The 27788-nt window shown below is 39.7% G+C and overlaps 1 protein-coding gene across 1 annotated transcript in view; it reads left to right on the forward strand.

Moving 5' to 3' along the window:
• Positions 1–165: 165 nt before the first annotated feature.
• Positions 166–27788, forward strand: part of OCRL (OCRL inositol polyphosphate-5-phosphatase) — a 59419-nt gene continuing 31796 nt past the window's right edge. The window contains exons 1-9 of the mRNA XM_055338110.1: positions 166–185; positions 6581–6824; positions 7203–7291; positions 13108–13187; positions 16555–16593; positions 25191–25301; positions 25727–25813; positions 26438–26558; positions 26648–26809. Of these exons, the coding sequence (XP_055194085.1) occupies positions 166–185; positions 6581–6824; positions 7203–7291; positions 13108–13187; positions 16555–16593; positions 25191–25301; positions 25727–25813; positions 26438–26558; positions 26648–26809 (953 nt within the window). The remainder of the gene's footprint in view (positions 186–6580; positions 6825–7202; positions 7292–13107; positions 13188–16554; positions 16594–25190; positions 25302–25726; positions 25814–26437; positions 26559–26647; positions 26810–27788) is intronic.

Below are 27788 nucleotides of genomic sequence, written 5' to 3' on the forward strand. Positions count from 1 at the left end.
TGTTTGTTTGTGATGGTGGTGAAGGTTGTGAGACTCATGCTTTCTTGACGCTAGAATTTCATGTATTTGAATTTTGTTTAACAACCTGATTTAACTCTTTGCATTGGATGTTTCTAGTATGTAAATAAAAGCATAGGGCATAAGACTTTTATTTAGTTAGGCAAAATGCTGGCTGCTGATGAGAGGTGAGAATGATCAAGGATATACATTAAGGAATTTACTGTAGAACTAACAAAACTGGAGTTATTGAATACTATGGATGAAGGTGAGCAGTTGACCAATAAACCTGAAGTTTCAAATTGGGGTGACTAAACAGTGGTATTATTCACAACCATAGCTAAGTCAGAAGGTGGTTGTAGATGAAATAATGATTTTAGGGACACCTGGGTGGCTCAGCGTTGAGGGGCTGCCTTTGGCTCAGGGTGTGGTCCCTGGGTCCCAGGATTGAGACCCACATTGGGCTCCCTGCATGGAGCCTGCTTCTCCTCCCTCTGCCTATGTCTTTGCTTCTCTCTCTGTGTCTCTTGTGAATAAATAAGTAAAACTTTTTTTTAAAAAATGACAGGCACTGAGGGGGGCACTCGATGGGATGAGCACTGGGTGTTATTCTACATGTTGGCAAATTGAACACCAATAAAAATTAATTTATAAAAAAATTATGATTTTAACCAAGTTACAAAAATTACTTAACACCTACAGAAGCACAGTCCCTGAAGTGATCCTTAAAAAAATACAATAATTTGTTGCAGGATGAGACATAGGGAATAATCAAATTGGTTAAGCTTGCCTTCATTCTCTCTGCTGGCCCTAGGCTGGAGAGATACATGTGTTTACCTAACTTTGATTCCAGGATCAGCTATCCCAATGTATCACAACTACTACTTTAGACTCCCTTACCCCATGACTTCTGTTTTGCCTGCTATACTAATTCCCAAGCTCATTGTACCTTCTTGGTATATTTTCTCTAGTCTTGCTTTTCATCTCCCAAGCATTGCCAAAGAAAATAACAGACCTTTGCTGATTTGGACAGCCATAGAAATTCATGTTATCTGCCTCCAACTGGGCTCTCTCTGTTCCTCTAAAACCCCTTATTTTTTAAAAAAGATTGTATTTATTCATTTGAGAAAGAGAGCGAGTGAGCGTGAGTGGGGAGAGGGGTAAAGGGAGAGGGAGAAGCAGACTCCCCAATAAGTGGGTAGCTGAACATGAGGCTCAATCCCAGGACCCCAAGATCAGGACCTTAGCCGAAGTCAGACACTTAACAGACAGCCACCCAGGCGCTCCTCTAAAATTCCCTTTACTTTTGGGCAGCCCCGGTTGCTTAGCGGTTTAGCACCGCCTTCAGCCTGGGACCGGATCCTGGAGACTAGGGATCCAGTCCCATGTCAGGCTCCCTGCATGGAGCCTGCTTCTCTCTCTCCTGTGTCTCTGCCTCTCTCCCTCCCTCTCTGTGTCTCATGAATAAATAAATAAAATCTTTTTAAAAATCCCTTAACTTTTCTGGATTCAGTAGTACCTGGTCCTTCCTTCTCCACCTTATTCAAGTTCCCAAGCCCTCTCTCTCAACTTCAGGTTCATCAAATTAAATGTGATAATTCAGGTAAGGCAATTACCATAACGCCTGACACAAAGAGGGTTCTTGGTAAACACTGTTGGTACTGTTAATACTGAATGAACAGCATAATGCGTTTGGTCAAATAGTTCGACTTTGGAGTCAGACGAACATTAAGTTTGAATCTTGATTTTGACATTTACTAGTTAATGGGCAAGTTGCTTACCCTCTCCAAGTCTCAATTTTCTAACCTTTAAAATGGAAACAATAATATTACTACTTTACAGGGATTTAGTGAGGATTAAATGAAAGTATGTATGTAAATCCATGAACAGAGTGTCTGTCATATGAATATTCAACATTAACCACCAGGATTTTTTAAAAGGTTTTATTTATTGATTCATGAGAGACACACAGATAGAGGCAGAGACACAGGAAGAGGGAGAAGCAGGCTCCCCATGGGGAGCCCAATGCAGAATTCGATCCTGGGACTCTCACATCATGCCCTGAGCCCAAGGCAGACACTCAACCGCTGAGCCACCCAGGTGTCCCTAACCACAAGATTATTACTGTTAAATTACTATTGTAATATCCACTTATTGCTTTTTCTGGAGAAAATCATCATCTCCCTTGTGAGAAACCACATTTTTTAGTGTTCTCACTTCAATATATTTCCATTTCTTCACAACTTCTTGTTCTTTACAACAAATATCTGAGTACCATACTATGAGCCAAGCACTGTTTTAGATGCTGAGGAAGAAATCTCTCTCCTCCTCCCTAAAGTTGATTCCTCCATCTGTGGATCCTCATCCTTTCCAATCATTAGGGGATTTTTCTTTTTTAAAGATTTTATTTCTTTATTTGAGGGAGAGGGAGCACAAGTGGGGGGTGGGCAGAGAGAGAGAGAGAGAGAGGGAGGGAGAACAAGGGCTTGATCCCAGTACTCTGAGATCATGACCTGAGCCAGAGGCAGATGCATCACCAACTGAGCCACCCAGGCACCCCTGGGGGATTTTTCCTGTAACTTTTCTGCTTCTCTCTTCTAGCATCTTAAACGTCTCCCTCTTCTCTGGCCCCTTACCCTTTGCTTTAAAATAGCTTCAAGGGGGATCCCTGGGTGGCACAGCGGTTTGGCGCCTGCCTTTGGCCCAGGGCGCGATCCTGGAGACCCGGGATCGAATCCCACATCGGGCTCCCAGTGCATGGAGCCTGCTTCTCCCTCTGCCTATGTCTCTGCCTCTCTCTCTCTCTCTCTCTCTCTCTCTCTCTCTGTGTGTGTGTGACTATCATAAATAAATAAAAATAAATTAAAAAAATAAAATAGCTTCAAGGGGGATTCCTGGGTGGCTCAGCAGTTTGGCACCTGCCTTTGTCCCAGGGCATGATCCTGGAGTCCTGGAGTCCCGGAGTCCCGGGATCGAGTCCCACATCAGGCTCCTGGCATGGAGCCTGCTTTTCCCTTTGCCTGTGTCTCTGCCCCTCTCTCTCTCTCTGTCCGTCTTTTATAAATAAATAAATAAATAAATAAATAAATAAATAAATAAATAAATAAATAAATATTAAATGACTTCAAGTTTTGTCAAGAATTTCTGTTTGACTCTTCTAATTAATTTAAATTGTATTTCACTCCTTTATATTTCCAAGCCTCCTCAGTACATGGTATCTTGTTTCAATTTCCTCACAATACAGTCCCTTCTCAATTCCCTATCATCTTGTTTCCATCCTCACTACTTACTGAAACCACTTACTTAGTGGTCTCCAGTGGCTTCCTTGACACATCCAAAAAGACTCTTCATCCTCATTTTTCCATGCGGCAGTTGACACCGCTAACTCTCCCCTACATATTACTTCTGTTTTTCATTTTCATCAATTACAATTTCAAATTCAGACAGCTGCATAAAATAATATAACCAATATATATACCCACCACCCAGTTCTATCAAATCTTGCAACATCAACTTTCAGATTGTTTAAAGAAATAAATATTATAGATATAGTTGATATACCCTGTCTGCCCCTCCCTAGTCTCCATCTACTCCCTCCCTTGAATTTGGTGATGATTATGCCCTTTCATGTTTTATATACTATTACTATTATATCTATGTAGCTGTAAGCAACAGATAATATTTTCAGATTTTATATAAGTAGTCTACTGCACATGTTCTCTTTTTTTTTGCTCAACATTATATTTTGAGATCTAACTCTGTTGATACATAGTTCAGATTATGCATTTTAGTTTCCAAATAGTATTTAACTTCATGAATACTGTGATTTATTATTCATTCACCTGCTGATGGACATTTAATTTGCTTCTCTTTTTTGAAAGTAGTGCTATAATGAATATTCTTTTTTTTTAAAATTTGAGAGATAGAGAAAGAGAGAGAGAGAGAGAGAGGGTATGTGTGTGTGTGTGTGTGTGTGTGTGTGTACATGTATACAATTGAGGGGAGCGATCAGGGAGCGGCAGAGGGAGAAAGAATCCCAAGTAGACTCTGCACTGAGTGTGGAGCCTGATGTGGGGATCAATACCACAACCCTGAGATCCTGACCCTGAGATCACAATTGAGCTGAAACCAAGGGCCTTTGCCCAACCTACTGAGCCACCCAGGTGCCCCTGCAATGAACATTCTTTTACATGTATTGTTGTGCATAAAGTTTAGAGTTTTGCCCAGGTCTATACCTAGAAATGGAATTTCTGGGTTGAAGCATATTACATATTCAACTTTATTAGGCAATGTCAAATTTCTCTTCATAGCAGTTCTAACAGCTTATGCTCCTTTTAGCAGCAGATCAGTTTCATCAGTTCTACATCCTCAACAACACTTGGTGTTATCTGAATTTTAAAATTTCGCCAAACCAATAGTTGTGAAATCACCACAACTATCTCATCCTTTTAGTTTCAGTTTCTCCGAATAGTAATGAAGTGAAACATCCTTTCATGTCTTTTTTTTAAGGATTTATTTATTTATTTATTTATTTATTCATTCATTCATTCATTCAGAGAGAGTGAAAGAGAGGCAGAGGGAGAAGCAGGCTCCATGCAGGGAGCCCGATGTGGGACTCGATCCTGGGTCTCCAGGATCACACCCCGGGCTGCAGGCGGTGCTAAACCTCTGCGCCACTGGGGCTGCCCTCATGTCTTTTTTTAAGTTTTTATTTATTTAAGTAATCTTTACACCCACCGTAGGGCTCACAGGGCTTGAACTCATGACTCCTGAGATCAAGAGTCACATACTCTTCAGATTGAGCCAGCCAGGTGCCCCCATCCTTTCATGTCTTTATTGGTCATTTGGATTTCTTTGACTATGAACTGCTTATTCAAAATATTCATGTACTTTGTCAATTTTTAAACTAGATTTCTTCCTTTTTCTCACTGGTTTATAGGAGTTCTTATATATTCCGGACACTAATTCATTTGTTAATTCAATCAATATTTTTAATATTGATTAAATTGGATTTAACAAATCAATATACTTAGTTGCAAGAATGGTTGTAGGTGTTGGGAATGCAGCTATGAACAAAACAGACCCAATTTCTGCCCTCATGGAATTTACATTCTAGTGGGGGAAGGTAAAGAATAGACAAAATTAATAAGTAAAATAAATAAAACAATATACAGTAATAGATCCTATGGGAAAAAATGAACATGGAAGATGAAGAGGCATGTTTTTGTGGAAGTGGATAAGGAAATTGTTGAATTGCATTTTTTAATTGCAATTTTATTTTTATTTTATTTTTTTAAAGAGTTTATTTATTTATTCATGAGAGACAGAGAAAGAGAGAAAGAGGCAGAGATAGAGGCAGAGGGAGAAGCAGGCTCCATGCAGGGAGCCCTACCTGGGACTTGATCCCGGGTCTCCAGGATCAGGCCCTGGGCTGAAGGCGGTGCTAAATGGTTGAGCCACCTGGGCTGCCCTGAATTGCAATTTTAAATAAAGTTGTCTAGGGAGACCTCACTGAGAAAGTGACATTTGAGCAAAGACCCAAAGGTGGGGAGAATACAGGTAAACAGCAAATGCAAAGGCCCTGAAGCAAGAGTGTGCCTAGAAAGTTCTAGGAATAACAAGGAGCAGTGTGACTAAGCAGAGTGAGTTGCGGAGAGTGGTGGGAGAGAATTCTGTAAGGTGATGACAGCTAGAAGTGTAGAACCTCATAAGTTATCCTTTGTCAGTTAAATGCATCAAAAATATCTTCTCTCAATCTATGGCTTGTTTTTTAACTTTTTTATGTTGTCTTGAAGTACATGCATCTTGAAATTTAATGTAGTTAAATGTATCTATCAATTCCTTTATTGTTCCTGCTGTCTGGGGTCTTAAGTAGTCATTCTTATTCCTTATTCCAAGCTCATAAAGATATTCTATTTTCTTCTGAAAGAAGTCTTGCTTTCTAGTCCACTGTAGATTCTCGTGCAAGTAAAAAACACAATTGAAACATTACTATGAGAAGAATGTTCTTATGATTATCAACAGAGCAAAATGGTCAAAGGAGAGATCACAAGGGCTACCAGTAAAGTGATGGGAGTGCAAATGGAGAGAAAACAGGGAATCTGGAAGCAATTTTGAAGAAAATATTAATAACGTTTGTTGACCAATTAGATACAGAGAAATTAGGAGAAAGGAAGAAGGCACATGGCTTCGAAGTTTCAAGCCTGAGTGGCTGTGGTAAATGATGAGTTAGTTTTGTCATCCAGGATTGTGTTCACAGTGGGATATGTTCGGCAAGGGGGCTGGGCCTGGGAAGTGTAGTTGGTCGTTGTCTGCTTAGAGAGGACCTGGAGGGGGCACAAAGGAAGAGCAAAGATCTGAGCTTTGGGGGTTTTCCTATTTACTTGGTGGAAGGAAGAAGAAGGGGAAAACATCTGAGAGGTAGGATAACCAGTACGGTAGGTTATAACTTTAATAAGTTTTTTTTTTTTACCGTATGATGTGGGTCCTATTGGCCCAACACACTTGAGTTCCCTCATAGGTATGGCTGTGTTTTGTTTCTGTGGCAATCTTCGAAGCCCACGGAACAATTCTGGTGTCACAGGGTAGCACTTAAAACGCACTCCTCCCTGGACGTGGTAGAGACGCCCCCGGTCCGTCGGGTCTCTCCCTGCAGTTCCGCAGGTTGGCCGCAGGGGGCGAAATCTGCGGCGGCCTGGAAAACCGGCGCGGGCGCGAGGCGCCGCTCTCTCTCGGGTCAGGCTCTCGGCTCTCGGCTCCGCTCCCGGCTCCCGGCTCCCCTTGCTCTGCGCGGAGCTGTTCCCCCAAACGACGCGCAGCCGAGGACGGTGGGTGAGGACGCTGGAGGCAGAGTCGTCGGATCCGCCCGCAGTCCGCAGCCCCACTGAGCCCGGAGTCCGCCGGGATGGAGCCGCCGCTCTCGGTTGGAGCCCAGCCCCTTGCAGTATCCGCCTAAGGGAAGGGGGAGGGGAAGCTAGCAAGGTGGGGTGGTGGTGGTGGAGTGGGGGTCGGGGGGAAGTGCAGAACGTGGTGGAGTGATTAGGGGGCGGGCGGGCCCAGAGGACAAGCCGAGCGGGGGAAGGGGGCCAGCGCGGGAGGCGATGCCTTGGGCAGTGGGGAGGGCAGGCAGAGGGGTGGGAGCCTCCCTGTACCCCGCACCGCGCCACTTCTCCCTGGCCGCGCATCTGGAGGAGACCCTTGACTAGTGCCTGCATACTGTCGAGGGTATGGAGATGAAGGGTACTCTCCGGGAGCCCTGCGCCCTGACGCTAGCCCAAAGGAACGGGCAATATGAGTAAGTAACCACCTGATTCCCACGGAGGAGGGGAGCCTGCCATTACCTCCCAACCCCAAACCGCGACAAGCCACCCATCCTCCTCCCCCTGAAGCCGTGTGGGCAACAGGTTCAGGCACAGGTGTGAAGTGCGAGTGCTGTAGCCTTGGGGTTTTGTTCCCAACTTCCAAGTCGCCAGATCGCTCCTGGCAGTGTGGCTCAGTGGAAGGACTCAACAGGCGGGCGTTGAAGCAGGAAGCCTGGGTTTTTAGTTCCTGTCTCTGCAACTGACATGTGTTGTGTAACCTTGGGCAAGTCAGTAATGCTTTCGGGCCTTGGTGTCCTCATCAGTTAAATAAAAACATTAACTGCCTTTGCCTTGTAGGCTTTGAAGTTGTAACTGGAAGAATAATAAATGCAAAAGTGGTTTGCAAAAAGTAAAAGTATTATAGAAACGCTTGGTTGTTAACCTTACAGAAGTGCCTTAACCCCATTCAACTGGTTCCTCCAGTCTCCCCACCCCCTTATTACACTTGCTTGAAGGCATTTACATTAATTCAGTAATGGTTTAGTGTAGGCCAGTAACTGCCTCACTTACTGACTTGACTGATAGAAAAAGTAATGAAATGTGTAGAAATATAAACAACCTTTGGCACTTTATCAGTGTGTGTTATCTTCCACTCTGCCTTGCATACAGAAGCTCAGTAAATACTGTTGACTGATTGAATAAAAGATTATTTTGAAAGGCTATCACTTTAGCTGCTGATCTCACTCCCTTTCCACTAATGCCTTATCTTAAAAGTATCCATGGTGACCATTACATATCATAGACCCTATTCCTGTGTGCCCAAGCCACCTGCCTTGGTTGTTGATTGGTTTCTCGACATCAGAGTTTAAAAATCGTTGATCATTTAAATCCTGTCTTCTCCCAACGTTGGATTAGGCCTAAAAGCAATTGTTCTCACTCTCTGCTTTTAAAGATTTATTTATTTATTTTTATTTATGATAGACACAGAGAGAGAGCGAAAGAGGCAGAGACACAGGAGGAGGGAGAAGCAGGCTCCATGCTGGGAGCCCGATGTGGGACTCGATCCCGGGACTCCAGGATCGCGCCCTGGGCCAAAGGCAGGCGCCAAACTGCTGAGCCACCCAGGGATCCCCTCACTCTCTGCTTTTAGATCGTCCAGACTGAGTGTGTCTGTGCTGTCTAATTAACACAGAAGAAATTCCTAACTAACTAACTAACCTAGCCTGCCCTTTTCTGAGACTCTTGATCCCACTCTAACTGGACGCCAATTGGGCCTATGAAGTAGCTCTTCCCTAGGTCCTATCCTGTCAGTTGTTAGTGTTGTAAATTCATGTTGTTTTTCCCAGATTTCATCAAACCCTGGAAGACAGGTTTAATAGTAAATGCAACAGAAAAGTGAATTGAAAAGTGGAATACCAATGCTACTTCGAAGCAAAGGCTAGAATGAGATGGAGAGATGTGACCTTTGGATAAATCAGTAAATTTTTTGCACTTTGGTTTCCTCTTCTGTAAAAACAAAATGAGGAGGATTAAATAAAATTCTGTGGTTGAGAAGACCACAGCCTAGGATGTGGTTTCTTGATTTGATAGGTTTAGAGCTCTAGTTAGCTATTACAGAAGTGAGCAGCTAGCCTTGAGATAAATGCTTCGTTCTATCTGGCCTCCTGTACTTGGGGAACTTTTAAACGTGGAGTGGTAGCTCTCTTATTTGTGTCCTCTTCACAAAGAAATCAAAATCTTATGTTCCATTTCTGCTAAGGCACGAGGGTATAGCAACTACTAAGACTTAATGGCTTTGGTATCTGCCAGGTACTCTTCTAAGCACTTGCCATGAATTACTTCATTTAACTCTCATGTGAGGGTTTCTGTGAAATTATAATATTCTCATCATCATCCCCCTTTTCTAGATATAGGAATTGAGGCACAGAGAGATTAAGTCTCTTGTTCACAGGAAGTAGCATACCTGAGATTCGAAGCCATGTAAAATTTCAGAATTACACTGAGAAGTTTCTTTTGAAATCATTTGTTGGGGACACCTAATACTGTCATACCGTCTATAATCCTCAGATTCTTGTCTCATGGGTACCTTCCCTGACTTGGGTTCTTCTCAGAACTTTTCTTACTTTTGGTCTTTTTATCCCAGAAATTGAAGCCTGTTATAATCTTTGGTTCTGTAGTTCCTGCTGTCAACCATTGGAGAAATTTGGTTGAGGGAATAAAATTATAATTAAAAATAAGGGGTTTTTTTTGAGATAGAGAGTCAAACAGTATTCATTTTTTCTAAGGAAAATGGGTTTTGATGCCACCTGTTGTTTCATCTTTAACATTCCTTGAACAAAGTAAAGTATTTCTTATGGATAATGCTGAGTCCGCATTCACAATTTGTTACTCTTTTCTGTTTAACAACTACCAAATTCTAACTTCTATTTTTTTTGCCATATACCTATTATTTTTCATCTTCCTGTTCTGAAAGTAATGATTATATTTAGGAAGAATTTTTATACTTATTTTTAGCCCTATTCTTGTTGCAATTTATTTGGTGACTAACACATAGCAGAAATTGGGGAATTGACTTAAATTCCAAGTTTATCTTTGTTTTGTGATGGATTTTGGGGAAGTTGCATTTTTAAATTGAGGCATAATTGACATTATATTAGTTTTAGGTGTACAACATAATGATTTAATATTTGTATGTATTGTAAAGTGATCACAATAAATCTAGTTAGCATCCATTACCACACAGTTACAATTTTTTTCTTATGGTAAGAATTTTAAAAATCTACTCTCTTAGCACCTTTGAAATATACAATACAGTGTTATTGACCATTGTCACCATGCTGTATATTACATCCCCATGATTTATTTGTTTTATGATTGGAATTTTGCACCTTTTGACCTCTTTTATCCATTTAACACATCCCCCCGCCCCCTGACAACCACTGATCTGTTCTCTGTATCTGTGATTTCAGGGATTTTGTTTTTGTTCTTAGATTCTACATGTAAGTGAGATCATATGGTATTTGTCTTTCACTGACACATTTCGCTAAGAATAACGTCCTCAAGGTCCATCCATGTTGTCTGTTTCATGATGGCTTTTATTTTTATTCATTTTATTTATTTATTTTTTAAAGATTTTATTTATTCATGAGAAAGAGATAGAGAGGCAGAGACACAGGCAGAGGGAGAAGGAGGCTCACACAGGAAGCTTGATGCGGGACTTGATCCCAGGACTCCAGGATCACGCCCTGAGCCAAAGGCAGACACTCAACTGCTGAGCCACCTAGGCGGCCCTCATGATGGCTTTTAACAGTACAATCGTCGAAGTTTTACTGCTAATGTCCAATACTTTATTTCTCATCTTCATTTCTTTGAGATTTATATTGGTTTGTGTTCTTTTTCTCCAAAGTAAGCTCTTCTTCCTTCACTCTTGCCTTGTCAGTCTTTATCTAGTTTCTGATATTCATCTGGGTTTATAGAACTTTTTGCTCAACTCATGAACTTTGTGGGCTGAAAGGAACCTGCCCAAGGGCTCCTGGGTGGTTCAGTTGGTTAAGCATCTAACTCTTGATTTCAGCTCAGGTCATGATTTCATGGGTCCTGAGATTGAGCTCCATGTCCAGCTCTGCCCTCAGTGGGGGAATCTGCTTGAGATTCTCTCTCTTCCTCTCCCTCTGCCCCTCCTCCAACTCATGTGCACATGTTCTCTCTAAAATAAATAAATAAATCTTTAAAAAAGGAGCCTGCCCCATATTCTTCTAGTCACCTAAAAATATGAACTCATGCAAATTAGACAAGCAGAATCAGAGCAGGACAGCATTAATATTTTTATTTCCCTTAGTTTGTCTAAGCAATTCCTTTCTCCATGATATCTCCTTTAAAGTTAACACATTTGAAAAAATTCATAAAGCTAAAATTCATAAAGCTGAAAAATTATTAAATCATAAAAATTCGTTCATAAATATATATATTGTGAAATGATCACAATAAATCTAGTTAACATCCATCACCACACAGTTACAAATTTTTTCTTGTAAGAATTTGTAAAATCTATTCTCTTAGCACCTTTCAAATATACAACACAGTGTTATTGACAGTAATCACCGTGCTTATTTATTTATTTTAATCACCCATGACTTATTTATTTTATAACTGGAAGTTTATAGACAACAAACTAGAAATAAAACCCTTCAAACAGTGACATTTTTCAATGCCAGATTGAACAAATTATGTTAAGAAATTTATCTCTTTGTAGTTTAAACTGGCTCATTTATTCAACCAATATTTATCGAGCATCTACTAGCAGGAGGCAAAACAGTATAATAGGGTCTTTGTTTTCAAGGAGCTCAAATCAGTGAGGGAAATAAGTATAACTGCAGTGGAGGGTATAAATACTCTATTAAAGGGGCAAAGAGGATCATGGTACTGGTTCCTCTTTGGGGAATTAGGAGAAGCTGCTAAGAGGAGGTGATATTTGAGCTAGGTCTCAGGGAGAAAAGAAGAGTGTTCCTGGCAAAAAGAACCACCTGAAGACTGCTTGATTTGGGGGAGCTAGGAGATGTTCAGAATGGTTGTTTACCAGTAGGTCATATCTCGAATCTGGGCCACTAAGGATAAGTACTAAATGAAAATTAATGTTTCATGGGATCCCTGGGTGGCTCAATGGTTGAACATCTGCCTTTTGGCTTGGCGTGATTCCGGGTCCGGGAGTTGAGTCCCACATGGGGCTCCCTGCGAGGAGCCTGTTTCTCCCTCTATGTCTCTCTCTCTCTCTCTCTCCCTCCCCTCCCCCTCTCCCCTCTCCTCTCCTCTCTCTTCTCTCTCTGTCTCTCATAAATAAATAAAATCTTTAAAAAAATTATTTCAGGAGTACATAGGAATTTAGAAGTCCTTTATTTCATACTGTGTGGGGAAGGCAAATTCAGTCATGTTTACCTAGAAATACCAGCATGAAGTTGGAAACCAGAGTAAAAACACAAGGAATATAAAGGCACTGGTTATGATATCTGCTACCTTGTTGGTCATGGGTTATTGTAACTGATCCAGCTGGCTGGGCACCTCTTCTTACTTCTCTCTCTCTCTCTCTCTCTCTCTTTAAAGAATAGACACTCTTGGTTTTTATTTATTCATGAGAGACACAGAGAGAGAGAGAGAGAGAGAGGCAAAAGGAGAAGCAGGGTCCCTCTGGGGTACCTGATGTGGGACTCGATCCCAGGACCCTAGGAACACGACCTGAGCTGAAGGCAGACGCTCAACCACTGAGCCACCCAGGCATCCCTCTTCTTACTTATCCATGAACCTGTATACTTGTTTGAAGATATAGAATCATTTTTTGGTAAAAAGTCATGGGAATATAATCTGAAAGCTAATTTATGAAATTTCTAATTCATTTATTCAACAAACTTTAGTGAGTGCTAAGTGTCAGGCACTGTGTTAGGTGCTGGAAATACTATGGTGAAAAGACAACTGTAGTCTGCCCTCGTGGAGTTCACACTTAGCTACTTTTCACTCTGGTATTCATACTCTAAAGATGAATGCACTATAATTCTTGCTTTTAAGATCATAAACTGTTTAGGGCATAGACTGCTATATATGGCATAGGACAATGTGGGTATTCAGATATTGATCATTACTAATATCCTCTTAGATCTAGAGTAATTTCTAGCTGTCATGATGCTCAGATCCAGGGAATGAGATACAGTAAGTCTAATGAATATGGACTAGATATGTGTAACAACACAGCAATATATTTTGTTGCTAAATGTTTGAGTTTTTCAGTAGCTATTCGTTGATGCATTCTTCTGTTTCCTAGGCTAATAATCCAGTTGCACGAGAAGGAACAGCGTGTTCAAGAGGTCATTCCTATAAATAGCAACTTCAAATGTGTTCAAGGTACTAGCTTTAATTGCCTAGCTAGTTTTACAGTGTTTTTCCTTGGTCATTATTACATTATGTAATACCATACATATTTAAATTTGTCACTGCACATAACATGAAATGTATTACCCTTTGCATAAAGTGATTACAATACTAAGCTACCATTGAGAAGATGGTAAATGCTTTGTGAGTGTTGAAGGGTTGCATTGAAATATGTATATAGTCTCATCTACTTCCCTGACTGGGAGTTAGAGATGTATGTATATGTAGTCTGTTATCTGTGTAGGTTGTCTTTTATGCTTATGGACCTTTATGTGGATTTAAATGACATTCTTGGGTTTAACAAACACACTGCTCATTGTAAAGTATCAAGGTCACTTGGATTCATACACATTCAGCATTTTCTCCCCACACAATTTGAAATTAAAACATTTGGCAACAAGTTTTACTACATTTTAATACCTTACACTCAATTGTGCTGATTCTCAGACCTTGACATTGGTGAATCATAAGAAAATAGACTCCGAGGAGGAAATACTTGGCTTCCTGCCCTCAAATTTGGGGACAAAGAACAGAAAATCTGTTGTTTCATCTGCTACAATGAGACTCAAAATTTGGGAGGTTTGTGTGGGAGGTATTGCTTCTGTTATCTCACATTGCTCTAGAAGGGAATTGATAATTGGAGAACAAATGCATTATGTTTCTAGTGGGTTCATTGGCTTCATCAGAAAGAAACATTCTCTATCAGCTGTAGCTTCTTGAAAAACTTGAATCTTACCTTGTGTGGATTTTTTGTTAATTTACATTGAACTTTTTTTTATCACAAAAGTAATAGATATATCTGTAGAAGGTTTGGAAAGAACAGAAAAAGTATAAAGAAAATAAGTACATTCCCATCCTTCAGAGGTAAACACTGAACGTTTTCCTTTTTCTACACATGTAACTTTTAGGGCGGGTAGAACTCATACAATATGCAGTTTTTTGTGTGTTCTGCATGCCCTCATATTATGATTGCTTTTCCATGCTATTGATAGGCATGTATTATGCCATTTTATGAATAGTCCATAATATAGTTATTCCTGTGTTTGACATTTGGGTGTTTTTTTTTTGCTAGTTTAAATAGTAATGTGATGAATATCTCTATACATAAATCTTCTTGCACATCTCTCGTTAAGATTTATTCCTGTAAGTAGAAATGCTAAATGGGTATGACTTTTTAATACAATATATATTAAGAATTTAAAATACTTGCAATGAATAGCATCCACATTGTATAGAAGAATGAGATTATAGCCATTTAGCTTCCCCTGTGTGAAAGGGACATATTGAATGAGGCATCTGCATGCCATAGTAAGTTGCTGTGGTCATTTCACTTTTCATGGTGGTAGCACCCTTTATTACATACTAGCTCTTTAAGAAAGAGAAAAGCCAAAGAGCACAACCTTAGGTTTTAGTATACTATTAACTATACCTTTTTGTACTATTTCTACAGTCTCCTTTACCCTATTTCTCTTAGTATTCTTTTTAATAAGAAATAGATAGTAGATTGTTAGATTGTAATCTAAAAAAATGTGTGTACATATAGTAGTTCCCCATAACAAAAGAAATGGTTACTTCCTTGAGTTTTCATATCCTTTCTCAACCTGTGCATCTATTTTGAGAAGTCTATAAATACTTGGGTTTTAAAGAATTAAAGTTACTGAAGAATAGTAGGGAACTTATAGTACTTATGTACTGATGCACTATTGTCCCTTCTTCATCATGCTAGTGAGAATATTGAGGCTATTTTTAAATACTAGACAATTTAACTCCTTGCCAGTTGCTACTGTAGTACCTGAATAATGGGGCCAAATATACTATCCAGGCTTGTGAGGGAGCTAGAAAAGGTTGAGACTACTCCATCTGCTAGATCCAGGCTAATCCTAATGAGCCAGTACTCATAGTTCATCTGGCCAGGAGGGTCGTACAGGTGCTGTTGGCCAAATTCAGGGAAGTCAGAGAGGAAGAGATGGGTTGCATGTAGACACTGGAGGTAAGGAAGGTAGTCCAGGAGAGCCAGCTGGGAGAAAAGAGAACTCTGAACTCAGAGACTGTGCTTTGCCCTGTTTTATGCTTCCGCATTAGGTGTGATAGGTCCGACCCCACATATTAATTGTAGCCTGAAGGTCAAGAAGTTTAGGTATTCTCTGATCCTAAACAGGGCAGAGGCAGAGGAAATGAGATCACTGGGCAGTTTTCAGAGACGAGATCTGGAGTTAAGAAAGTAATTCACTTCCAGGCCTTTGGGGTCACTTCCCTTGGCTTTTATTTTTTTAGATTTTTAAAAATTTATTCATTTTTAAAGGAGGGGGCAGAAAGGGAGGGAGCCCTATGTGTGGAGCTGGATGCTGGCTGGGCTCTGTCTCATGCCCCTGAAATCATGACCTGAGCTGAAATCAACAGTTGGATGCTCAACCAGCTGAGCCACCCAGATGCCCGTGGCTTTCTATAAGAATTATCTAGGGGCACTTGGCTGGCTTAGTCGGTAGAGCATGTGACTCTTGATATTGGTGTTATAATTCCTTTTTTAAAAAATTTTATTTATTTATTCATGAGACACACACACACACACAGAGAGAGAGGCATAGACACAGGCAGAGGGAGAAGCAGGCTCCACGTAGGGAGCCCGATGTGGGACTTGATCCCAGGACTCCAGGATCACGCCCTGAGCCAAAGGCAGATAGTCAAAAACTGAGCCACCCAGGCGTCTCTAAGTATTATAATTCGAGCCTCACATTGGGTGTAGATATTACTTAAAAATGAAATCTTTTCTTAAAAGATTTATTTTTTTATTCATGAGAGACACACAGAGAGAGAAGCAGAGATATAGGCAGAGGGAGAAGGAGACTCCTTACAGAGGGCCCAATATGGGACTTGATCCCAGATCCTGGGATCATGCCCTGAGCTTAAGGCAGATGCTCAACTGCTGAGCCACCCACGTGTCCCAAAGTCTTTTTTTTTTTAAGAGTTAACTAAATGACACAGCTAGACTATATTAAATCAGTATATTATACTTGAGGGGAATTAAACTCACCTTCACTTGGATTAACATCTTCTTACATTGCCTACTATTGTCATTCCTTGATTTGCTTTGAGGTATTCCATTTGGTTATTTGTTCAGTTTAGTTTTCTTTTAGTTGAATTGCTCCTAATCTTTAGAAGCCAGTGCTAAAGAATCCATTTTTAAGAGTGCTAAAGAAAAAAGGAAAGGATTTTTTAAATGTTTTCTAAGACCTAGGAGTGGTGACTGAGAGAAGCAGTTATTTACTTAGGCATATACTTCTTTTAGTTGTAATGAATGGTTTTCTCTTCCCTGATCCTGGTCTTTCTTCTTTTCCCTCAGAAGCAGAAGAAACCCTTTTGATTGATATAGCTTCAAACAGTGAGTACTATTCTGAATGGAATTTATTTTCACTCAACACATATTTAATTGAATACCCACTATATTTAAGAACTCTTTTGGCACATTTTTATTTTACCATCTTATCCTGTATTCTTCATTTTCTTAAGGCAGCCATACAAATTAACTTTGTCCCCCCAAAACATTTAGACTAAACATAAGAAAAATCAGGTGGCTGGCAAGAACCTTTAGAAGTTGAAGATGTGATCTGCTTCTCTAAAGCTGAACTTCTTTGAGCCATCAGTATTTTTGCCATTAGTTAAATCATTGCTGTGGAATTGAAATTATAGGAAGGGCCAGAAAATGTTCAAAGCACATAAGGTTTATGAGTGGTTTTATGTTTTTTTAAAAACTGTAAAAAAATTTTTCTCACTCACTTTTTATTTTTGCATATTAAATCATAATGTTTTCCTTTATTCATTATATCATTTTGGGAGGCTATAGAGTCCCTCTTGTACTAGAGATGCCTTGCTTATCTTAGACTACTTTTTTTTCCTTAAAATAATTTTGGTCTTTTATTTAACTCTGTCACCTCAGACATCCCTTTATCAGACAGAACATGGTCTTCTTTCTCACTGTTTCAGTTTTCTTATTTTTTATCTGTTTGAAGCAAATCATTATTGACTTTTTGTGCAAGCTGTTCTCTGTTTATCATCTAATTGTACTGCATTACAGGGAGGAGAAAATGGGCACTTGAATGCTACCTTGACTACTTGGTAGTTGCTATGGAAAAGAGTTTGTGACCACATGAATGTAAATCAAACTGCTTGCTTATCTCTTGATTGAGTCCTTGGATGAGTGGGGTGTAGCTCTTAGCTTGGGGCCAAGGGTTATACATAATTTTGTTTAGAAACAGTCCCTATCCTTGCCACTATTCATTTATATTTAACAGTTTAGGTAGGATTTTTCTGGTTTGGGTCTTATTCTTTTCTTTGCTCATGGATTCTTGAAATCTTAAGGGTTGATTCTGAAAAGCTAAATAAACCCAGCTGCTGCCTTGTGCAGGTATCCAAGAGAGCAAATAACTTGCTCTCTATGTCTTACTGTGCTTAGAAAGAAGGCAGAAACAGCACTGAAAAAGCAGAATTTGAGCCCCAGCAGTTCAGTGGTGACTGACATTGCTGTCGAAATAAGATGCCAAAATGTCCTGTTCTTGCTCTAGAAATAGATATTTGATCCAGAGCCGAAAAGTTAAACTGAACTGTGCCTTTTCTCTTATAAACACCTATTTATGGCATTAGTTCTATTGGTTTCTACTACATAGAAATTGGCCAGAGTTTGAGTTATTGGATCATAGCAGGTTAATAGTTGTGTAGCCACTTGAATACAATCCTTTGTTATTTCTCCCCATTTAGTAATGGTTGCAGTGAAACCAGATTTTATCTGGATCCTGGGGCTTCATACATAAACCTTTTTTTTTTCATACATAAACCTTTAAGGCACATGATGTGTTGCAGGAGGAAGGCCCTGGGTTTGCTAGGCAGGCCTGATTTTAATGTAAATATGTGTTTTCTTTTGTCTGGATCTTGATATTAAACATTAAAAATTTTTTCTGATTATTGATGTAATAAATATATCTTCATTATATACAATTTGGAAAATTGAGAAAAGTTTGAAGTATCAAATTAAAATTATGCTCCTGTAATCTAGAGACCACTACTGTAGTTAACATTGTTACATATTTCCTTCCAGTCTTTCATTTATATTTTTATATGTTTGGAATCTTTATATGTAACTTTTGTGCTATATTTTCATTTAACATTATATTGTGACCTTTTTCCATGTAATTTAAAATTATTTAAAAACATGATTTTTAAGAGATTTTATTTATTTATTCATGAGAGACACAGAGAGAGGCAGAGGGAGAAGTAGGCTCCATGCAGGGAGCCCAATGTGGGACTCGATCCTGGGACTCCAGGATCACACCCTGAGCCTAAGGCAGATGTGCTTAACTGCTGAGCCACCCAGGCATCCCTAAAAACATAATTTTTTTTAATTTTTTTTATTTATTTATGATAGTCACACAGAGAGAGAGAGGCAGAGACACAGGCAGAGGGAGAAGCAGGCTCCATGCACCGGGAGCCCGACGTGGGATTCGATCCGGGGTCTCCAGGATTGCGCCCTGGGCCAAAGGCAGGCGCCAAACCGCTGCGCCACCCAGGGATCCCAAAAACATAATTTTTAATGACTAATATTTCACCATAGGTATGTGCCAAATTAAGACCTTTATAAAATTAAGACACTGTCAAGGAACATGGTCTACTAACTTAATCATAGTCCTTGAGTTTTAGATATTTATCTTTTATCCAGCCACTTTATAGAATTATATTTTTAAATTTTGGGGGTGCTGTTTGTTTTTTTGGTTTTGATAGTCAGCCCTAGTCATCTACAAATAACAATTTTGTCCCTTTCTAGTACCTATAACTTAATTTTGCTTCATGTTTCATTATACCAATGGGAATTTTAAGACCAATATTAAATACTGATGATAATTCTTGTTTAGCTCCTATTTTCAGTAAGAATGCCTCAGGTGATGCTTCATTGTTGAGGACATGATTGCTTGTTGATTTTTTTTAATTTTTATTTATTTATGATAGTCACACAGAGAGAGAGAGAGGCAGAGACATAGGCAGAGGGAGAAGCAGGCTCCATGCACCGGGAGCCTGACATGGGATTCGATCCCGGGTCTCCAGGATCGCGTCCTGGGCCAAAGGCAGGCGCTAAACCGCTGCACCACCCAGGGATCCCTGCTTGTTGATTTGGTAGAGTATTTTAAGAACCATATTCAGAAACTGCATTTATTTCTAGTTTGTGTGGTTTTTGAAATCATAAATGTATATTCAATTTTATTTGATGTCTTTATACTATTTATAGAGATGGTTATATTATTATCCTTATTTGACCTGTTGATAGACTATATTATACTAATTTCCTAATATTAAATCCTTCATTATTTATTCATTACTTAACAAGGATTTGTTGAGTGCCTTGTTTGCCGGGACTGTTCTAAGTGCTGCAAAATCAGTAGAGAACAACATAGATAAGATTGATGCTCCTGCTTTTGTTCTTGCTTCTGTGCTGTTTGGTACTAGATGTCTATAATCCATTAATTGATACTATAAAATATAAATACCTTTTATATACTAGGCACAGTGCTAGGCTCTAGGCATATATGAGAAAGCAATGTAGTCATGTTACATCATGAATCAGTTCAGTAAACAGGCTTTGAACGAATAGGCATAGATTCTTACATAATTGCAGTTTTGGCAAATGCTATCAAAGAGAAATACAGTTTGTCAGATGGTGGTCAGGGAAGGCCTCTTTAAGTGACATTTAAATTGAGACCAGAGGGGCTAAGTAAGAGAGAGGTAAAAATGGGGGGAGAGAAAACTATGCCGGGTAAAAGGAACCACATGTATAAAGATCCCAAATTGGGTAAATATGTTGATAGTTTCTTTGAAATGAAAGAAGGTCAGGGTGGTTGGATCAAAGCTTAGGCATCAAGTTAGGATGGGCTAAGGCCAGATCCAGTGGGATCTTATAAGCCATGTTAAGGAATCTCGATTTTTACATTTAAAAAATGGGAAGAATATGAAGGATTTTATACCAGGATGTCATCATTTGCATGGAAGCCAGTTAGGAGGCCGTCAGAAGTTTAAGCTAGGGGGGCATCGAGGTGGCTCAGTCAGTTGGGTGTCTAACCCTTGATTCTGGCTCAGGTTGTGATCTCAGGGTCGCAGGATCTGGCTGCATAGCCTGTGGGCTCAGTGGGGAGTCTGCTAGAGATTCTCTCTCTCTCCCTCTGCCTCCCCCCAGCTTGTGCACACACACTCTCTCATTCTCTATAATATAAATATATTTTTTAAAAAGTTTAAGCTAGAGAATAGGAGTATGGTGGCAGTATAAATGGAGAGAAAGGGATAGATTTGATAAATGTTTTTGTAGATTAAATCAATGGATTGGTTTAGACATGGGAGTGAGTTTAAGAGAAGTGTCAGAGGTGAATCTTAGGTTACTGGCATGAATGTGGATGATGATACTATTTGCAAAAATAAGAACATTGCAGGAAGAATGAGTTTTCCTTTGAAGGAGTCATTAATTCAGTTTTGGCTATGTTTAGTTTGAGATTGCTTTGAGACATTTGAGTGTAGATGATAAATTGGCAGTTGAATGTATGCATCTGAAGCTCCGAAGAAAAGTCTGGACCACTAGCGCATAAATGGTATTTGAAACCATGAAAAATGATGTGATTGAAAATAGAGCTGTGCTGGGGCCCCTGGGTGGCTCAGCAGTTGAGTGTCTGCCTTTGGCTCAGGGCATGATCTTGGATCCCGTGTCAGGGGATCCAGCCACACATCAGGCTCCCTGCAGGGAGCCTGCTTCTCCCTCTGCCTGTGTCTCAGCCTCTCTCTGTGTCTCTCATGAATAAATAAATAAAATATTTAAAAAAAAAGAAAATAGAGCTGTGGCATCAGATATGGTAGTTACTAGTTCCATGTGCCTGTTTAAGTTAATTAGAAATAAAATTAGAAGTTCACTTCCTTAGTCACACTAATCACATTTCAAGTACTCATTAGGCACGTATGGTTATTGGTTACCATATTGGACAATGCTGATACCAAGTGAGTAAAAGGTTTTAGATTGAATTGTAAGGAACCCTGCTTTTTAAAGGTTAGCTAGAGGAGAAGATACCTCAAAGGGCACTAAAAAATTAGTGATCAAAGAGAGAGGCAAACTAAACAAGTACAGTATCATAGAAGCTTTCAGGAAAGATTATTCAAGAAGTGGTCAACTATTGATTTCTGCTGATAGGTCTAAGATGACTGAAGAGGATCCATTAGATTTAGCAATTTGGAGGTTATTGGTGACCTTAACAAAGATATTTTAGGGCATCCCAGGTGGCTCAGCGGTTTAGCGCCACCTTCAGCCCAGGGCGTGATCCTGGAGACCTGGGATCGAGTTTCAGGTTGGGCTCCCTGCATGGAGCCTGCTTCTCCTTCTGCTTGTGTCTCTGCTTCTCTCTCTGCACCTCTCTGTGTCTCTCATGGATAAATAAATAAAATCTTTTTAAAAATTTAAAAAAACAAAGATATTTTAGAAGGGTTGTGGGAGCCAAGTCATGTTGGAATAAATTAATGAGAGAAATGGGAGGTAAGTAGTGACTGTTGTTTTTTTTTTAAAGTTTTACCGTGGAGGGGTATGTAGAGATGGACTGGAGTTGGAAGGAAATATGGGATCTAGGAAGGTTTTTTTGTTTTTCAATAGGGAAGATTTATTATTTATTTTTTATTTGAGAGAGAGAAAGAGAGCAAGTGAACACACAGGTGGGTGGAGGGGCAGAGGGAGAAGGAGAAACAGACTCCCTGTTGAGCAGGGAGCTTGATGTTGGGCTCAATCCAAGGACCCTGGGATATCATGACCCAAGCTGAAGGCAGCCACTTAACTGACTCAGCCACCTAGGTACCCCTAAAATAGGGAAGATTTAGACCACAATTTAATTTAATGCTAATGGGAAGGAGTCTGTGAAAAGGAGAGGTTAAAGATAGTGAAGGGAGGTGTCTAGGGAATGATTATGAGTTTAAGATTCCTGAAAGAATCGGAGGGGTTATAAGTCAAAGAGGTGGTGGCCTTTGATAGAAGGACTCCTCTTCCTTATATCAAAAGGGAAAGGAGAAGTTGAGAACAAATACAGATAGGTTTCCATGTGATGGCTTCCATTTTCTCTGAAGCATGAAGTGAAACAATCTGCTTGGAATGAGAGGATTTGAGAAGAGGGATCCAAAAATTGAGGATAAATGAGGAGATGGGAAATGGTTGTTCCAGATAGTAGTGGGAGACTAGTTGACTGTAGAAACTTAGATGACTTTCTATCATAGAGGGCCCAATTGAGGTTTATAATCAGTTTATAATAATAGGTGTGTGTGTGTGTGTGTGTGTGTGTGTGTGTGTGTGTACTCCCTCTGGAGTAAGCTGGATTTCTGAGGGTTGAAAGTTAACCAGGTAGGCACTGTGGAGGAATAGTAGGGTGATAAGGCACCTCTGGGCTTTTGCAGCAGAGTTTAATGATGACATCTGTCTGACAAAATAGGAAGTGAAAGCAGGAGTGAGCAAATGGATACTAAGAAAGTAGAGGGATCAATGGGCTGGAGGTTCCCATATGGGCAGATAAGCTGGAAGTAACAAGTCAGAGTGGGATATTTGGATTAGAGATTTATGAGGTGATGGTGTTTCTGTGATGAAAAGGTTCAGGGTATAACTAAGGGAATCCCTGTAGGGATCGAAGGTCTTGGTGGCTGAGATGGTGGGGCAGGGTCATTGGATGAAGAAGTTTAAGATGTTGACTGTGTTTTCTGTGCTAATTTGGAAGGGACCCAGATTTAAGGCAAGAGTTTGAGTGGAGAGGAAGTCTTATGAGTCAGGTATGGAATCCTGGATTCAGAAGTTTTAGGGAAGATGGTACATGATCTCATGGAAGGAGGGAAGGGAAGAAGCCAGTATAGCCCAATGGGTGAACCTAAAAGGAGAAAGGATTTGTCCTGAGGGAGGAGAAGAGAATGGTCTGGAGATGGCATTAGGACAAATAAGGACACCAGTCTTAAGTTCCATCGTGTGTGAGAGACCATAAACAGCATTCAGGGACCAGCCACTTGACAGGTGTCTCTTTGATTTTCAGTTTGGATGCACATTAGAATCACCTGCGGAGTATTTTAAAAATTACCAGTACTTGGGCCTCACCCCCTGAGATTTTGCTTTATTGGGCTGGGGTGGGACCCAAATGTCTATTTCCTAAAAAATGCCTCTGATAATTCTAACACACTCATAGTTGACAATTACTGAGAGATGCAGGGAATGTTCAGAGAAGTTTGAGGATATAGGAGTGTTTGCTGATCACAAAGAGGCTAGGGGGTTTTGGAAGGAAGAATAATAGAAGGTTGGGTCATGGAGTAATTTGTCCTCTTTCCCACACAGCATGGTGAGAGAACATCCAGTGTTATTTTGTAAGCAATTTCTGGAATTTTCTTTTAAATGAGTCAGTGTATTTTTTATATTTGCTAAAATATATCTTTCAAGGATTGTGAGAGAAAGAGAATATGTGTTCTTGTTTAAGTTTATATCAGATAGAAACTGATCTTTTCTTTTCTTTTTAATATAAGTTATCTGAGAAAGGGAGGACTACTTGTACCCTGAAGGAGGTTTTCCCTGTATCTTCAAGGCTGTGATAATTGACAGCCTTTATTTATGCCCTTTGTTTTTTTCTTCTCCATCACTAATTTTCTTATCTGTGATCCACCTGAGTGCCATATTTTTCATATTTTTCTCTATTTTTTTATCTCTTTTCTTCTAATCACTAAATCTGTGAAGATAGAAACATAAGGAAATGCAAAGGAAGAAGAGAGATTCAGAAGTTGATTTCCACCATAAGAAATTAGGATTTTCATTTCATTTTCTCATCTCTTTGTCATTTCAAGTGTGAGGGAGTCCGGTTCAGCAGTCGCCTATTAAATGCCTTCTGTCTGTGAAGTCTGACAGCATTGTCACCAGTAAAGCCACCAACCATCCTGGTTTGCCTGGGACTTTCCAGTCTTAGCTTTGAAAGTCCCAAGTCCTGAGAAGCCCTTCAGTCCCAGACAACCCTGGGAGATCATCAAAAGTATTGTGTTGGATTACCTGTATGTGCAGCCTGCCTCTTGCTCTTGCTCTCAAGGAGCTTATGGTTTCCAGGGGCATGAGAAAGCAATATAGGTACTAAGTCGGTAAAAAAAAAAAAAAAAAAAAAAAAAAAAAAGAATGTAAACAAGTATGTAGGTTTCCTGGATCACCATATCCAGATGATTGATACAAATCATAACTAGGGCATCAGAAAAAGGGATACAGTATGTTATATACATAACAAACTAAAGTCCTAGATCACTTTGCTGCTAATTACACTGTTTTCCAATTGGCTGTGCTTGAACCAGACCACTCCTGATCATAGGTCGTTATATTGCTTTTGTACATTTTTCTAAGACATGCATTTTTTATTTGAGGTAATGAGGTATAGATGCTTCTTTTTAGAATAATTCAAAACAATCCTACCATTCTTTTCTTTTTTACTTAGTTTGTAAATTCAATCGCTTCCATACAGTCTGTACCTAGGAGCAAACCATCTTGTTTTCTTTATTCCCTTTATGCTTCAGATACTCTTACTATGTGATCTGGATTTGAAATGGTAGGAATATCCAGCTAGGAGATGGGAGGATGATGGTTGGGGAATTGCCCTTTTGTTAGAATTTAGTCCCTACATTGACATTGGAGAAAGATATCAGAACATAGGAACACTGATTTTAGTATGTATCATACCACTGTAATTGGGCTGCTCCTTGACACAGTTCATCAGCCCTTTAGATTTTTCTCCCTGTATTGTGTCCTCCACCACCCCCACACCAAATCCCCTGATCCTCTAGACGTATTTCCCACATTAGAGATCTTAGAATATTTGTGATCTGGACCTTTTCCTGTTAAACTGATAAGTTGAGAGTATGACCCCAAGAAAGTATGTATTCCATAGATATATGTGTGTGGATTTCACTTCTTTTTAGGTGGCTGCAAAATTCGGATTCAGGGGGACCGGATCAGAGAGCGGTGCTTTGAAATTCCTGATGAGGAACACTGCTTGAAGTTCCTCTCAGAGGTCCTTGCTGCTCAGGAAGGTAACTCAAGACTCAGCAGTTTTCTTTCTGTTCTTTGAGTGGCAGTGAAATGCTGACATGCTGACTCAGAGGCAAGCAGCCATTAACAAAGTACCTTACCCCTTCAGTCTTCGGTGCTGAAATTTCTGCCTTCAGGAATGAACCCAGGATTAGGTTAGGAAACAAGTCTACTCAGCTATAAGGACACTGAGCCATTTTCTAGAATCTTCAGTGTCATGGCATGGACAACTTAATGAAGACTATATGATCCCAGAGTTGCCCTCATTTTCTTAGTCTCTTCCTTTATATTCAAGAATGCTGTTGACCCCTGCCTTTGAGGAGTGCTGAGTGAATTTTGGTTTTGGTAAATTCCATTCAATGAAGGGCTGTTATGAAAGCAACCATGTAACATCCCCTGTTTCTGACAATGACTCTTATCTCTCTAGCTCAGTCACAACTTCTTGTTCCAGAGCAAAAGGACTCATCTAGCTGGTACCAGAAATTAGACACTAAGGACAAACCTGTTTTTTCAGGTACTGGAACGATTCTCTTTTGCCTGGTTGCTATGATCATTAAAGAGTAAATAGATTTTATCTAGACAGATAAGATAAAATGGATTAATGTCAATCCCAGACACCTTCTCCTGTTAAGTGGTTTTACTGAGTCCATGCCCACTGACTACTGTTCATTCCTGATAATTTCTGTGGCATGTTAGCTCCTCAGGAGCCTGCTTAGCAGTGTGGTAAAAATTTCAGGCTCCAGGGCCTAACTGCTTGCTAGTTATGTATGACCTGGTCAATTTACTCAACAATGCTGAGGTTCCATTTCTTTTTCTGTAACTTGGGAAGATTTTTAATAATGCTGGCCTTGTGGGGTCTTTGTGATGATTAAAAGAGATAATGATAAAATCCCTTATTACCAGTCATTATGCTAAGTCTTCAATAAATGTTAGCTGTTATTATTCAGATTACGAATTAATGTAACTTGCTATTGTTCTAGTTAATATGTCAAGTCCTTCAGGATATCCTTATGTTTGCTAATGCCATTGAGCAAATAGTGATCAAATAAAACCACTGATCAAAGTAAAGCTCTATCTTGAATAAGTTGAATATTATTTTTATTTTTCCCCCTTCGACTCTGGGTTATGTGTACTTTAGGGCTTCTTGGATTTGAGGATAATTTTTCATCTATGAATTTGGACAAGAAAATTATTTCACAAAATCATCCTACAGCAATTCATCGGGAACCCCCACCCCCACCCCCTTCAGTGAACAGAATGTAAGTCCTATGTCAAAACATATTTCCCATTTCGGAGACCTTTTTATTATAAGGCAGTTTCACTTTTGAAATTCTCATTTATTTGCTAGGCTTCCACGTGACAAAGAAGGTTCTAACAAGGAACAACCCAAAGTGACCAACACCATGAGAAAGCTCTTTGTACCAAATACCCAGGCTGGGCAGCGGGAGGGTCTCATCAAACATATCCTGGCAAAGCGAGAGAAAGAGTATGTCAACATTCAGACTTTCAGGTTAGTTTCTTTTCTACCTACTGAGGTATGGCAAACAATGGCCATTTGTTATTCAAGGTATTTAATTAGCTTAATTAAGAATAAAAGCTTAATAAAAGGAATGGTCAACTAGCTCAAGCCCCTGTCTCTATATTGGTCAATAATATACATATTCAACATAATGCAAATGCTACAATTTCCCTTGGATTTTCTATATACTAATGATACTGTGTCTACTAATGGTACTAGCCACTCAGAACTAAATCAAGCTCACATGGATTAGAGAATTGTCTCCTAGCACATTCCTTAAGCAAGTGTGTTTATCTTTCTGGTCTGCTGAATTTTTTTTACTAATATTGGAAGATTAATGTCTGCCATTACCACTAGCTTAACTGACTTAGTACAGAAAATTTTACCCAGTCCTCTTGATTGAGAGATCTTAGATTCTTTGTATCATATTTTTCATTTCACCCTTACTTCTTGCATCTTTTCTGGACCAGGTGTGTGCGGTGTGGCATGGCGCATATTCCAGTGTGCAAAGCAGCAACACTTCTCTTTGTTATTTGTGAACAGCATGTACCCTTAATAGTCTAAGATTCCAGCCCCATCTGCTTGCTATCCCATTATGCCTCATTTGTTCTAATTCAATTGTAATTATATCCCTATGTTAAAACCTGTAGTTCCTTATATTCCCCATGATGCTTATTTTTGTATGTAAACAGTTAAGACAATTATGAGTTTTCCCTTCTGCTTTCCCCCTTAATACTATATCTGCCTCAACAGAATTTCCTACACAGATGTCCTTGTAATCCTTCAGGAAATGAGTTTTTTTAATCAACTATAGCTCCTTATGGAACAGTTATCCACATTAGGTATATTTACAGCACGAAGATACCTTTTTCCCATCTACAAGCTCTCCCTTCAAGTATAAGTTTGGGTGGAACCATCAACTTTGTATTTTTTGAATGGAGACTTGGTCCTTTTTGTGGATTCACCTAAT

The sequence above is a fragment of the Nyctereutes procyonoides genome, unplaced genomic scaffold (genome assembly GCF_905146905.1).
Source record: "Nyctereutes procyonoides isolate TBG_1078 unplaced genomic scaffold, NYPRO_anot_genome, whole genome shotgun sequence".
In the NCBI taxonomy this organism is placed as follows: Eukaryota; Metazoa; Chordata; class Mammalia; order Carnivora; family Canidae; genus Nyctereutes; species Nyctereutes procyonoides.